General features: G+C 38.8%; 1 protein-coding gene across 2 annotated transcripts; it reads right to left on the minus strand.

The window, feature by feature from the left end:
• Nucleotides 1–523: 523 nt before the first annotated feature.
• arm (armadillo) lies at nt 524–8,390 on the minus strand. Of its 2 annotated transcripts, XM_066738337.1 has the most exons (10): nt 8,142–8,390; nt 6,379–6,442; nt 6,068–6,298; nt 5,200–5,994; nt 4,849–5,117; nt 4,384–4,725; nt 4,135–4,308; nt 3,741–4,043; nt 2,763–2,859; nt 524–1,065 (listed from the first exon to the last, which is right to left on the minus strand). In XM_066738337.1, the coding sequence occupies exons 2-10, from the start codon at nt 6,413–6,415 to the stop codon at nt 881–883; spliced, it is 2,433 nt and encodes an 810-aa protein (XP_066594434.1). In that variant the 5' UTR covers nt 6,416–6,442; nt 8,142–8,390; the 3' UTR covers nt 524–880. The 2 variants fall into 2 exon arrangements, with proteins under 2 accessions (XP_066594434.1, XP_066594435.1); XM_066738338.1 differs by lacking the exon at nt 2,763–2,859 and having other exon boundaries at nt 896–1,065.
• Nucleotides 8,391–15,747: the final 7,357 nt, after the last annotated feature.

Consider the following 15,747-nt stretch of genomic DNA (forward strand, 5'->3'; position numbering starts at 1 on the left):
ATTTGTACTTAAAGATGTGAATAATAATAATATAAAATCTAAGTATGCGATAACGTTGATAAAAAATGAAATTGAACTAAATCTAGATTCAAGCTAAAAATACTTATGATACGACACCATTCTCTAGCTTGTCGTCGAGTTTCATCGTCATCGAATTGCGCAAAATAAAACAGTATACATGCAGAATAATTAAGATAAAGATGAACCACTAGGTTTATAAAAGTCTTGGGGTCCGCATTTATAGGAGTCATAGCACATTGAATGATCGCGAATGAGAATCATCCAATCATCTTACAATTGATTTATGAAGGCGAGCTTAAAACTTGAATGATTTTCGTTTGATGCTTCTTCGCGCATGATTCAAGAAATTATAATACTGTACAGGGTAATAGTCACGTAAAAACGTAAATAATAACTCGATTTGACAAGCGCAACTGAAAGATAACTTTAAAAAGAATGAACATAAAACATACAAATATTCCCAGGCTTATACCGATCGAGTCGGTGAATCATAAACAATGTCTGAATACTTAATCGTTCACTTTATTCGTATAGACAATTAAACGATACATATACATGGTATGTACGAATTACTTGTCACTCTCTCTCTCTCACTCGTTCCCTTTCTCTCTTAAATCTAATACATTGAATAGCAATCGGAAATATCATGACAGACGTGTGTCACGAACTGGTCCGAATGCGTGACTACGTTAATTGTTGATAAAAATTAACTACCCTGTAAAATACGTAATGCGAAATTGATGCGATGAAATCGAGTCTGTGTGTGTTTGTTCGTGCACGCGCGTATGTTTTGTGTCTTGAGTGTATGTGTGGCTTCCTTTTTTTTAGCGTCCGCAGATTAAATGGCGATGGCACGGATTTAAAGATCGGTATCGTACCAGGCTGCGACCTGATTGTTATCCTGTGGAGGAGCAGGAAGCTCCTCCAAATGGTCGAAGCTTAGGTCACCCTCGTGCGCCACGTCCATAGTGTCCATTGCACCGTACGTCGACCCTCCGCCTATTTCCAATCCCTGCATCGAATCTACTGGTATCTGGTCATAACCTACAGGAATAGAACACAAATGTAACACCTAACATCCCTTCTACAAATTTTTTCTACCCTAGTACATTCCATAAAAGATTTTCTATGTACATTTTTTGTTACATATTTGTAAATAATCTTTACACAAATTTCATGGCATTGTCTTTTAACAAATTTATCTGTGGTAATTCTCTATATCATTTTCAATAATTGAAAACGTTATTCTTTCTAATCTTTATGGAATGTTCTATTAACCAAACATACGTGACAATGTGCGCTGCAGTTTTCAAATTATATACAACTCTGTACTCTACCATTCTATGTACTAAAACTTGAAGATAAAAAATACGTGTTGCTTTGATAATATGAAACTATACTTGGAGTTTAATGAACTAAAATTTGTAAGGAAAAGGAATTTGTACTTTATAGAGAGAAAGAGAAAGAGAGAAGGAAGATATATTGTTAAATCTCAACAGAAAGGCAAAAGAAAATGTTAACAGATAAGATATGGCGACAACTTTCGCAAATGACTACATAGTTAAGGTGAACAAGTGAGATAAGCGGAGAAACGTAAACCCGTCCATATCTTGAGAAGCGCTAACATTTTTGAAAGTAGAAAATAGAAATAGAAATAGAGAGAGAGAGAGAAGTAGATTTTAATTGGAACGACCGAGGCTAAAATCGATATGACAAAATATTAAGAGCTTTTTATTCGATGCAGTGAGATTTTAGCAGCACGTTGGTTAAAGAGACATACGCAGTTAAATGTGAAGGACTATTGATTTTTCAGCTTCAATAAACAGAGAGGGGAAAAAGATGAAAGGCAGGACACAAATTACAATCCGGGGTTGAAGCTGCTTGATTGCATGCTTCTCTCCACCAAGAATTCATTGACTAGAGCGTTACAAAATTCTCAGAAAATTTGTTAAGTACTAAACAATTTTTGTTTAAGCACGATAACTCGAAAAATTGTAAATAAGAAAAAATAAACATTTTCAATGATACAAAGAAATACAAAAAATAAGCAACGTGTGTAATATTATATAAAACAGACATACTTCTACAATAAAACAGATATACGACACATATCTATAATATATCCAACAATTCTAATTGACCTCTGATTGGGGAAATACAAGTGTTGCATGCTTTAGAAAGAATGAAAGAAAAATACAAAACGTTGAAAAGCACAGTTGGTGCAAAAGCAACAATTAATTATGCAGTATATAAAAATTAAACAGTATAAGATAAATATATCGTGTTCCTATAAAAGCAAGTAAATCTTTTTACGATATTTAGAAAAAGCAGCAAGCGTTACGTAAGAGCTGAGCATCACCTATATTACTGCGAGATTACTGATGACTGTCTGACTTTTTTGTTAAATATAAATCCATGGCTTAAGCTGCTGTTAAAATAATACAGAGTTAAGTGACTTATATTGCCTATCGGTTACTTAACAGATATCACCCATAAGATATTTTCAAGATACAATAGTATATACATAATTCTCTCAAATACATAATGAATCATGTGAATGAGATTCACAGTATTAACATTTTCGGCTTCTGAGTAAAGATATCCGACGTGTTCTGTCATAAAATATTACGTGCTTGTCATCGAGACAGTTAATTTGAGATTTAATGTCGAAGATTATAGTTTCATCCTTTACGTTTATCATCTGTACAATAAAAAAAGTTTTGTGAGTATATGAGATTTACCTTGTGGTTGATAACCCCGGCCTCCATGGCTGCTGTGTACACTAGGGGGTCCTTGGCCATACATACCATCATAGCCTTGATCAGGGCCAAGCATGTCCTGAAGATTAGGTAGCTTAGGTCAACACAAACTTGTCTTTTCTACGGAGTGTCTAAGACACCCTGGTTACCGCGACGAATACTTGCTTAGTTGTAATAAACGCCTTGATTAAGCGAATGCATAATAGACTAAAATTTAATGATGTACATTGACATTAAGATTAACCTTGAAAGTTCGCCTAAACCCTTCCAGTTCCTGTCTGCGGCTCGACTAAATTGACATAAAGGGGAGACAAACTGCATTCTCATGCATGATAGAATCTTGCAAAACTAAATATCTGCCTCTAACGGCATCTAACATCGATAAATAGTCCATTGCTCCATTAAGCATGTGTTTGCCTTTTTTTCTCATGTGTAAAGATAAATATTGGTATTTCACATACGAGAAAAAGTGTGATTGAAAAATCATAAATGGTATTAAATACTGAAGCATGTGATTTTGCTGATGAATGATTAACACACAGTGATGTTTCCGTCGCTTTCTTACAGCCCAGTGTTAAAATATTTTTGGATCATAATTTGCTTCTGGTTAGATCAACAATGCGAAAAATTAGCTTAAAGTATTTGTGATTGGCGATTATTAAAAGACAGTTTGTTATGCGAACTGGAATAATGGATTGAAAAATAATTTTCTAATAAACTAAGCGAAACTAATAGGGGTAGAAGCTATTCAATGCTTGGTGCTTAAAAAGTCAAGTAACACAATTTCGAACATTTGGCTAAAATTTGCTTATCGCTCCTATTGAACGAATAACAATAACGAAATCTCTATGGCCTGCAAAACCTAATATAATTGCAGGGATTATCGAATGAGTCTTGATCAAATAAATTAGACTCGGGAGAAAGAGGAGCGTGCAAACAACGAAATTTTATCACCCTTACCTGTAGATCTGGGCCCATTCCAAAATCTGTATTATTCCAAAGATTGGTATCATCTCGGAATAAAGAATTCGTTAGCTCCATGGAAAGCCTCTTTTTGTATTCTTGTGGCTTGTCTTCGCTCATGCGAAATAGAACAGCAGCAGCATATGTCGCGACACCTTCGTTTCTAGAATGTAGCAGTTCTGTGAGTGGTGCAGTAGCACCTTCCTGCTCGATCATTTCAGCTCCTTCCTTGTCCGCGGCAAGTTCGCAAAGAACACCCGCAGCTACACGTTGGATATTTTCGATTTCGTTGAACAGAAGCTGCAACCACGATAAGTTAAGTTTCTTGCATTCTCTGATTGAAAATAATTAAAAATACAAATATGATAAAGATTAATTAAGAGAGAGGCACCTGAACAAAAATAGGAATCACGTTCTGAGATCGAATTATAGCTCTATTATGCGACTCTCTAGCCAAAATATGAAGAGCTCCTACAGTGCCTTCTACGATTTCTTCCATGCGCACACCATCTGCGTATGCTCCAGATGTTTGCTGACTTCCAGTGCTAGCCACGGATGACCGTTGCTACGTGGTTTAAACATTAAAATTGTTAATTTTTGTAAATGTAGTTTATGTATATAAAAATCGTAATCATCCTACTCTTTGTGTATCCTGGAAAGCGCGCATCAGAAGTCTAACCAAATGATGTATAGCTCCATGATCTCGAAGTGGTCCATGATTGGTGGGACACAGTGCCAAGTTTCGAATGAGCCCGATAACAGCCTTAACCAGAGGCCAGCGCGAAGGTGGGTGTAACAATTTCACTATTACTTGGATTCCATAATTCACGCGCACGGTGTTCTGTGCCATTTCTGCCTCACTGTGGCGCGAAGTCAGATGGCGCAATGCGCAAACTGCCGGTTCGGTAATTTCTTCTCGGTCACCGGCATTGATGATTGTGTGTACGAGAGCATCCACGCCTCCTACTTGACATACTGTCACCTATCATCCATAAATTCATAAGAATTAACCAGTGTTTTAAAAATATACAGTGTAATTTAGAACAAAATTCTTATACTTTACTCGCGATAAATTAAAAGTAAAGATATATCAGGTTTGTGTTACCTTGTTACGTTGGTTATTGCACGTAAGATTTGATAAAATTCCAGCTGCACAAGTGACAACGTTTACGTCGGTAGATCCTAGAACCTGAACCAAACTTTGTAATAATCCTTCCAATCCATCAACCTTAGTGCCTGCGTCAGAGAGATTTCTTAATGTCCATAGACAATTCTGTACTAGCCTCTGGCTTGGGTTACCCAGGTGCATGGCTAATGCTTGCATGCCACCAGCTTCAACAATAGCTGGTTTGTTGCTTGGGCAAACTGAAAGTACTGCAAGCAAAAATACGCATTGATTAAGATGAAAATTAAAGATGCATTACTAAACCGATTGAATTTCAGTCACAATTTTTACCTTTCAATACTCTGGAAGTTGTCCACAAAAGCTTCTCGTAGTCATATGTGCGCATAATGCGAACCAATTCAATTGGTCCTTGAGATGCGAGAATAATAAGTTTACTTTCTTGATTACCATACGCGAGAATTTGGAGACAGTCGGTAACAATAGCTAAAAACTTGACGTTGTTGCGCTGAAGAAGAGCAACCATTTTCTGCAGACCTCCAGCCAGACGTACTGCCATTTTTGAACCATCCTGGTGAAGCAGCAGGTTATGAAGTGTTGTAATAGCATAGAAGAGGACAGACTCCATAGGGGAGCTCAATAATTTGACCAATGCAGGAATCCCTCCGCTCTTGAATATTGCAAGTAAACCTTGTCTATGATGAGATAAATTATGCAGTGTGCCAACAGCTGCTTTGGTCGATTCAAGATCATCACTGTTGGAAATTGCACGTACTAATGCTGCTACCATCTGCGAGCTGTTCATAATGGCATGGCGAGATGCTTCTTTCTTGGAAAGTTGGTGAACCATCATGGCTGCCTGAGAAACAACCACTTGATCTTCATCATTCAACAATTTGATTAATTCAGGAATAGCGCGTGTAGCAAGATCCGCATCATCCTGATAGTTGATCAGATTGACCACTGCATGTTTCAACATTTGGCTAGGTTCTGCTAATCGTTGAACAGCAGTTGGTTGTGCTGGATCAAACTGGGTAGAAGGGATTTCTATGCCTTCTTCCAGAGTTTCTGGAAACATGGCAGCACGAACACGCTGGGAACGGGTGTGGCTCAATTGTTGGTTCATCTCTACAAAATACAGATTTTTATTGAATCATTGAATTGTCTCTTCAGGGGTTAATAATAAGTTTAATATCCTTACCATCAAATTGATCTTGGGTAAAACCTTGGGCAAATCCCTGGTCAAGATCAAACATAAGTTGATCCCCCTCCATCTCGTCATCTTCCTTACCAGACAAAGATGGAGCTTGAGTGACAGCACCTGAATGTATTCCTGAATCACCCATGTAAGAATTCTGTTGCCACATCAAGGTTTGTTCTTTTGCAGAGCCCATGGGTAATTCACCCGGACCCTGATAATTTCCATGCGACACTAAACACAAAATTTTCCATTGGTAATAGCTCTCAAGCTACTCGATTGAAAACCAACTAATAAATATTAAATTAACTTACTTGGCCTGGATTGGTTTTGTGACATTTGGTAACTCATGGCTCCGATAGGTGAGTCTATGCGCACCTAATAGAAAGAAAATAGCATTTGATTAGTTATCAGAAAGATTTTATCTACCTTCACGACAAAATTGTACTTTAGATAATAAACGACAGTTGTTGACATTATAAGAATTAACCTGTTTCTACTCGCGTTATGTTGAAGAATCTATCAGCGCGCTAATAAATTATGAATCACGTTCCAAAAAACGAAAGTTTTAATTGGCGACGCAAAGATTACGCGAGCGCCGCTGTGGCAACTTTGTAAGCTAAGGAAGACACTTGCGGAGTTCAAGAAGTGATTATGCTTAAACACTAATAAAATCCAATAATCATGTTGCCGATAATCAACGTGTTATAAGAGCATCTAGAGGATAAACGGAATCTTTGCTAAATATTATTACAAATACGGAAAATTGACAATTGTCATTATTACATAGCTTAAAGTTGGCACTCGTGGTGCTAGTTTAAATCTTTGTATTGCAGAAATGGGAGTAGGGGAATTTCAGTTCTTCGAATTTCTCAAATTTCAAAACCACTGATAAATAGAAATGACGTTACATTGTAAAATTGAAATCACTACGAAAAGTTGCACACACATGAGGGGTATAACATTAATCAGTGTATTAAAAAAAAAACGGATTATTCATATATACGTTCGAATCAAAACAACTGGTGTGTAAAGTTTAATATTTTTTATAAAATGTAAAGAAAGAATTGTCTTCTCGATTAGGGTGATGTTGAGAGCGGTGGCAGCACTTGTTATTAATTTAATTGCAGAACTACATATTGATTGATCGATCATTGCGGCCAAATATTTAATAATTCGGTGCTTAGTTTTTTGCAGCAAGAGTCTTATGGAATAAATGTATGTACCGGTGAAAGCGTTGTAGGTAATCTAGGGGTGAATAATTTATTCTGTAACGTTAATAAAGACATAATTGCCCAATTGAGTGGAAATATGTTCAAAAGATTATTTACCTACGTGTACTTCCTATCTAGGAGAACCGTGTTCGAAGAAAAGTACTCAAGGAGTATATCTCCACTTTACACTTACGAGTTTCTTAATGGAGTCGGAAAGAGTGAGTTCCGGATTACCGTAACATGCGGTAACGCGTTTTTTTCTTTCTCACTTGTGAAGACACCGTGAAGGGTATGGATACCGAAGATTACTTAGGATAGAAGATGCACGGATGATGGAAAACTTTCGCCCTTTCTTCTCTACTACAGCTTCCAGTGGAGGATTGCACAAAGAAACAGTAAGAGAGGATGGGATAGAGAGAAAGAGTAGTTCGGAGTAAAAACATGCGAGAAAAAAGGTGGCGTTTTGCTGTCGGTCGATTTCAGCGTGGGTGTGCGGCATAACAAAGAGCGGAATGCAACTACAACTTTTTTCGACAATGCCAAAAGTATAGAGCGAAGGAGTGATGAGGATGAAGCGAGAAAAGGAATGGCATGGAAAGAGAACAAAAGAGAGCGAGAGAGAGTAAGCGAAAAAGGGTGACGGGGGAGGGGAGTGAGCAGGTATGTGGACTTCAAGGGAGAGAGAGAGAGAGAGAAAGAAAGAGGATGTAAGCCTTTGTCAAAGGGAAAAGGAGAACTAGTAGCTGTCAGACAGAGAGGAAACGACGCTTTGACACACCCAGCGTAAACACCGCCATAACGTGAACGAGATTCTCTTACGATCCAGATTCTCATGTTTGTCTCGACAAATATTCAGTACTCACCGTTTCGCCAAATCTTGCGAACCCAAATCCTGTGAGTTACGCTGCAGCGCGGGCGTTTTAGATGACTCACTTCTCGTAGCTTGGTCCACCGTTTTCCTTGTTACTCACTCACTACCGAACTCGAGATCCACCTTACTCTCCTCCCGTGTGGAGCACTCTCAACAATCGGGAACGGAATTCGTCAGAAAAGATGGCGGAAAACGACGCGCACCGATCGATCCCGCTGCCACCTGCCGGAGCCGGAGGCACTGATGTGATACTGATACACCGTGAGAAATTGATTCGTCGACCTTTCACACACACACATACAGAGTTAACTTCACTCTCCGTACATTTCTCTGCGAAATTCAAAGACGGCGAACAATTTTCCACAGTGTACATACACTAATAAAAAAACACCGTAAAGAGCTTCGGCTGAGCTCGGTAAATTTCGTTACACGTCGGATTTAAGCGGGAATTATAAACAGTTGTGTCAAAAGCATACAATTTTTAACAGAACATCATTTATTATAATTTGCAGATGTGTTAAAATATTTATTAACTACATTTTTTGTCATAAATTAATTGTAAAAATGTCAATATAACGACGGCATTCACTTGCGAAATAATTATTTTTAAATGGCACTACACGCGCGACACGTATTTTTGAAATGTCACTACACGGCGTAGAATTTTTAAACGCGCACTTTTACTCTAGGATAAGGTTGCTTAATTTATAAAATAAATGTTATTCCATTAAATTGTAATTATAGTTAATTTTATAGTTTGTTTACCGTCAAAATAAAGATGATGAAATTTATGGGCTAAGAGAATCCTTTAGGCTTCTGCTCTTAATCGTTGCAAGCATTAACACACACACACACACACATATGCATGCAACTACGTTAATGATTAATTATCAACATATTATAATTCTTCGCAGGGTCAAAACTATTCTTAAATTTAAAATTCCTATGAAAGAATGACAAAAATATATTTTTCTAGGAAGGTAAATTTTTCGAGGTACCTTCTCTCCTCTAGATCCATTGCTTTTTGCTAAATCAGGGGCACCTCGCGAAGGCTATTGCAATGGTCTTGAACGGAGCAGAGGCTATGTTTCTTCATTTTTGCTTTATTTAAGTTTTAATTTATTTTTAATATACAAATAATTTATATATTTAGAAAGAAAGAGGCAAAAACGAGCAAAACTCATTGCGCGTAACTCCGTTCCTGAGCATGTTTGCTCTTACCCCCTGGAAGGGAGGGGAAGGGTAAGAAAATTTGGAAATGGGAACCTGAAAAAGAAAGCCTACCTATCTCCGAAAGCTATAACGCACGCCTACCTACAGTACGCAAAGCTAAAAAACTTACCTATATCGAAAAGCTGAACCTGAAAGAAAATACACACGCACGCAAAATATGATAACGCAATTGAAGAGTCTGAAAAAATAAACACACGCACGCAAAATATAATAACTTAAATGAAGAACCTGAAAAGAAAACACACGCACGCAAAATATGTTAATGCAGTGAAGAACCTGAAATGAGAACACACGCACGCAAAATATGTTAACGCAACGAAGAACCTGAAAAAAAAAAACACACGCACGCAAAATATAATAACGCAATGAAGAACCTGAAAAGAAAGCCTGCCTAACACCGAAAGCTATAATGCCTACCTAAAACGCAAAACTAGGGGGCCTACCTATATCGGAAATCTAAACCTGAAAACACAAGAAAAAATGAAGAAGTGGTTTTAACCGAAGAAGGACCGATTGGAAGCTATCGGTAGATTCTTTCGGTCATTCTTAGGTTAAATAAACAAAATCCACAGTTTTACCCGTGGGACTCACTCATTCGGCGAAAATCCAACGATGATCCTTCTGCAGCATGCGGGATATGATGACGATAATGACGACGGCACTCGCGATAATTTAATTTTAATTTATTACGACGCGACGCGACGCGGATTTTAAAACGAAGCTACGCGACCCGAATATTTAAACAAATTATAAATCGCGACGCGCACTTCCATCTCAAAGTGAGATCGCCTACTGAAAAGAAAGAAAAAGAAAACGTTAATCAATTAAACTCTATTTAATTAATGTTTTGGTTTATTCTAACTATGAAAATAAAAACAACAATACTCACAGGCTATGAGAGTCCTTGAGGCCGTTGACCTTGGCCGCTGCAAGCACCAAAACAATGCACTATCACATCACTCGCGCCGCGCACTGTCTTTTTTGACTAATTTGTTTCGATTTTTAAACGATTTCTCTCGTACGTACTTTTATTTCAATCACACTATGCTTTTCACAGTTATATTAATTTAATTCAACCCGCATTGAGAAAAATATCCTCAAGCAATGAACAATTTTTCGTTATAATAATGGATAAGTTTCGTTAATACAACAAATAAAATCATTGATATAATTATGAATAGTTCATTACGTACTAAACTATTCATTATACGAATCAATGTATTTGTTATATTAACTCACTTATTCATTGTTAAAGCAAAAACTTGTTCAATCCTCGAAGTATATTTTCTTTCTGGGGTAAAATTAAATATAATTACAATAGTGAAAATACACGTGCGTGATTGAAATAAATTGTTTAATTATTTTTAATCGCGAATAATTAGTTGGTTGTCGGTGATTACGACGAAAAAAAAAAACCGGCCCGCGCGATTCACCGACAACCACCACGTGCAGATTCGGAAACTGAACTGTCACACTTTTAACAAGCAACGTGCTCATCCAGAAGTGACGTAATCGAATCTGATTGGCTGGAGATTTGGCTACACCAATCAGGTTCGATTACTGACTTTCGGTCTGGATGATTTTAAGATGGGGGCCATTTTGGATTTAAAATGGCGACTGCTGATTAATTATCTGCATTTTATAACCAATCAGCGATCAGCATTCTAAATTCAGCAAACAATTAAGCATTAAGCGTGTTTAGACAGGTTAGCACTATGATAGCGCTGCTTAAAATTAAAACGCGTCATGATTGATCTCGAATTAACAGAATTGACCACTCATAACATAGCGTTGAGGTGTTTGCTTTGCTAATAAAAATGATTTTATTAAGATGAAACTAGGCTAGCAATTGGCTAGTTTTATTGGCAAGTCCATTTAGGCAGACACTATGCAAAAAGTATCAGGCAAACACCGCATAAAGAAAAAATTATTCTTAATTTTGTGGCTTGTCTTTTCATAGAATGGAAAAAGGCCTATTTATTCTTAAAGGGATCCTTCAGGCTCTCGTCGTAGGCCGCAATAACGAAAAGATGAAACGACTTGAATGTTAATCTACAAATAACGTCTAATCATTCCCCAGAATTTTCAACTTAATAGGTGCTTTTGAGAATTCCCTTAAAAATAGACAGAAAATTAATTTTATACAGCGCTAGGATCAGAGGAATGTATAAGGCGTTATATAGGAAATTATGTTAATAATAGGCGTAGTTGCGTGCGCATGTGTGTGCGTGTACAGAAAATTTTAAGTGAATCAATCAAACCGATTTCATTGTATAAAATAAACAAAAATAAAAATTTAGACGTTTACACTGTTCATACCCCTAAATATTTCTATCTGTCCTTGAAAATCCAAATTGTAAACTGAAATGTGTGGAAATATTTCCCTCGAAAGTCCCAATTATTAACAAAAATGAGGAAATATTTTTCCGTATTGGGTATGCTAACATTTGGCGTTTAGCTTTGTGCTTTATTTGTCGGGACATATATACAGCTTGGGTTTGGGAGTAACCTTACAGGGGCAAAGCAACAGCAGTCAAGAGCAGATCCCCTTACAGACTTCACTACGTTTGTTGTGCAACGAAACGCGACGTTTCTCAGATTACAAAGATGACAGGCTACAAAGGGCAGCTATGAAGATCGATATCAATTAAAAGACAGCTCTGTACAGAACGTGGCAATTTTTTAAGGGTCTTGCGTAGTACAGACAGTGTCTGGTTAAATTAGCACAGTTAAGCTTCCCCGTTGGCAATAAATTCTTCCTTCTGGCCTTTAAAAAGCCAGTGAAATAAAACAAGCCGGTTTGACTTTTAATCGGAACCACCGATCAAACGACGAATATCGATAAGCGATATAAAGGCGTTGGAAGGTAAGAAAAAGATGCAGCTCGATCACCAGATGCGAAATTAAGCAGAAAATATGATAATACCATCCTACGTTTGGGATTTTATTTCCATTGAATATCCTGGATACTTGATAATATTTATTGGATTAGCAATTATGTATTTGAGAGGTTTTGGAGAAGCTACCGATCAAAGGGTGCGGTGCGGATCGCACATCTTAAGAACCGATACGATCGCTACTCACGTTTGATTATCCCGAGGATCGTTTGGCGGAAAGAGACGAAGAAGAAAAAGGACAAAGATTACGACGTTCCGGCCAATCGTAACGCAGAAATTATTTCTTATCGATAGCCAGGTGAGTCCAGCCGATTCCAAAGACGAGAAGCAACTGACTTTATCCGACTCGACCAATACACCGAAGCTTGCGAGTTAAAGTTGATTATATTATTATTTTAACCTCTATAATATCCTAAACGATCTTGCAGTTGTAGCATTACCGATCGATCGAATGTTTTTTCTGGCTTTATTCAGTGTCTCAAAGGCAGGACATCATATCCACAGTACGTCGTTGAGAAACTGCGAAATGGTGAGTAGCGTAGAACGAATTTTTCGTTCGAAAGAAACTCCTTATCCTCTGTTGTTCATGGTCCAATGGTGGTAGAGGGCGCCGAGTGATACGGAGCGCTACCTTACCGATTTTATCGGACAGTATTACCGCTCACGGGTAATCCCCACGAATGAGGAAGCTGGAAAATAATATACCTTCCAGAGGTATACGAGGAGGAAACGTTGGAGAACCTGCTGAGTAATCCTGATGGCGCCACTATCGTTTCAGCAACAATATATCGTCTTTAGTATTTGCTAAGAAAAGATTGATCCTTGGAAACCTTTCATTCAAAAGTCAAACCTTCGACATCCCATTTTTTCTAGGCAATTTCATTTGCTGATTAAACGTTGCGAAGAGTAAAAGAATTTGGAATAATGAAGAGACTATTATAATTTTCATAAAAAAGTATCTTATCGCATGTTGAAGGTATTAAAGAGAATAAACTTGAATGGGGGATCTGGAAGAAATTGAAAGCAAAAACATTTGCTCGTAACCATCGTTGATTATTTGCATGGATAATCTGAATGGCTGATCGATATTTACGTTGATCGAGGTATGGATTTTTATTTTCCCACTCATTGACAGCGCTCGAATTTTCCATTGGTGGTCCGGTAACGCCAGAATCATGCAAATTATTTGCTGACGATGATATTCGATATTTTAATGTTGCACTTAAAGCACGAACGCGTTACGCCCTAACGTTTCCGGTGCGGCCAATTGCGATTGATCTTATCTGGATTCTTGGTGGCTATTGAATTAAACGAAACAGCTGGCGGCCAGGACGTATCGCGTTATGCGAATCGTTGATTATTTTCATCGACCATCCCGATCATTTTCAATCGTTTGCATTTGCTAAACGCTGAAACAACAAGGATTCCTCGGAGATCAAAGATGTCCACTTCAAAACCGACCGAGAACTGGTGGCCCATAGTGGAAAGTCAAATTTCGATGTCTACGCATCGGAAGAATCTTATCGTTAGCGTTCTATGGCAAATGGGTTTAGCGGGAAGCTCCGTGCGGAGCTTCTTGCGATGAAAATATACGGGATCCTTGCGTGCTTTGTCGCTCGCTCGAGATATTGGGCAGGACGAAGATGATTGGATTATGGGCAAAGGGAGAAAAGAAAAAAAAAAGAATAGGAAATGAGAGGTGGTGGTCGCTCTAAGGGTTCGGCGTCATTAGGCCGGTGGTCGAGAGTCGGTGGACGTCTAATTAAGCGAGACGTTAGGTGGGGGCGGCGTTAGTGGGTCCGGAGCGAGAAGAGATAGCGGCGAATTTTTGTAGAAGGCTCCGCTCTGGAGGATGACGGAACGACGAGGCTCCCCCTTCTGCGAGGTGGTTGTCGTCGTGTGCGAGATATGCAAACGTCTTGCCGTGCGACGTCTGGACATAACTCAGGCACACGTACGGTCCCAAAGGCTGCACACCAAGGCAAAACGGTGAGGACACTATAAACCTCGATACCAGGCGAATAAAATCCCGGATTTACAGTCCTGATACGAAGCAAGACGGTCCTGTCCTGTCTCGATGCTGTCTTGTTTGTCGCTGTCGCCCGGTGTGGGTTGGCTCATCAGTGATGGTCATGCCGTTTTTGCTCCACACAGCTAGCGCCATCTGGCGGCAGCGTGTATTGGTGCGACCGTCCGCCGACTGAACAGCGCCTCGGCGGAGTCTTGGGATGGGCCTGATCGTGGCGTTCGTGCTTCTCGTGCGATACTTACTCAGAAAAACCGCTCCCTTATCAGCCCTCCCGCGCACCACCGAGTCTTGTTCGATACCATTTGAGGACCTCCTATAACCTATCCGACCCATTGCGATAGCAGCTGTCTCAGCCCGCACCCACACTCATCCTCGCCTTCCTTGCCCAGAAATAAAGCGCAGGTGTGCCACACGAGCAAAATCTTACGATCGACGTGCCAGGCTAAGTCCTTCCCGTATAGCACACTTGACTAAAAGTAGTCCTATAGACATCCTTTGGTAATCCAATTGACCAAAATACGTCTAAAAGATGTCTTTAAGTCGCTTGGTCTTGTATTGGTTAGATTTCAGTGACCTTCGATATTTTCGCGAAAGCAACAGAGAAAAGAACTGCGCACTACTGATTCTTTGCTGGAAGCCTTTACTCGTTCTCAACTCTCATGGTAGGTACTGCTCCTCTGCGAGTGATGGAACATAACCTAAAACAGATAAGTCGACAATTACGAGTGTAATCGTTGAAGTATACTTTAATGTCGAGTGAATCGATTTGTAAGTGCGGCGAGGCGATCGAATAAAAAACGCCTTTATCGTTGGAAAATCTTTCGAGTCTAACTGATAATTCTACGCCGAAGATAATTGAATCGATATCGCAACTTCTGAACCTCGGTGCTTAAGTACATTACTACTTGGCGGTGCGTGGTGGAAGGGGGGCGCGAGAATTTATAGAAGCGAATTAAATATAAGAAAAAGGTGGTGCTTATCAGGCAGCGATTTACGGTATCCACGGGACACTCTTAGCAGGTACAAATCACCTTCATAAGCGAAGAGCATCGAGTACGAATTTTTTCCGTCTGTCGCGCTGCGTCTCTGATCAAATATGGCGACCAGCCCCGAGTAATCTAAACTAAAAGAAACGAATGCTGGCTTCGAATGAAAATCAGTAGCTTTGCAACTGTAAGATTGTTCTTAACTACGTTCAATTATTAAGCCGATTCACCAAGTCTCGCTGTGTGTATCCTTTCTCGCAGGAATTGTCACACTCGTACGTACAGATCAGCCGCAGAACTTAAAGAGAAATAAATTCAATTGCAAGAATAATTATCGTCGCTTATCCGCGAATAAAGTAGAATATCCTACAGCAAGAGTCTCGTGACAGGTACCAATTACCTTCATAAATGAGAAGCATTCAATTCAATTTTCATAAATAAGAGCTATTCAAA

The sequence above is a fragment of the Prorops nasuta genome, unplaced genomic scaffold (genome assembly GCF_024137725.1).
Source record: "Prorops nasuta isolate Cenicafe-Biocafe unplaced genomic scaffold, Cenicafe_Pnas_1.2 PNAS00018, whole genome shotgun sequence".
Taxonomy (NCBI): Eukaryota; Metazoa; Arthropoda; class Insecta; order Hymenoptera; family Bethylidae; genus Prorops; species Prorops nasuta.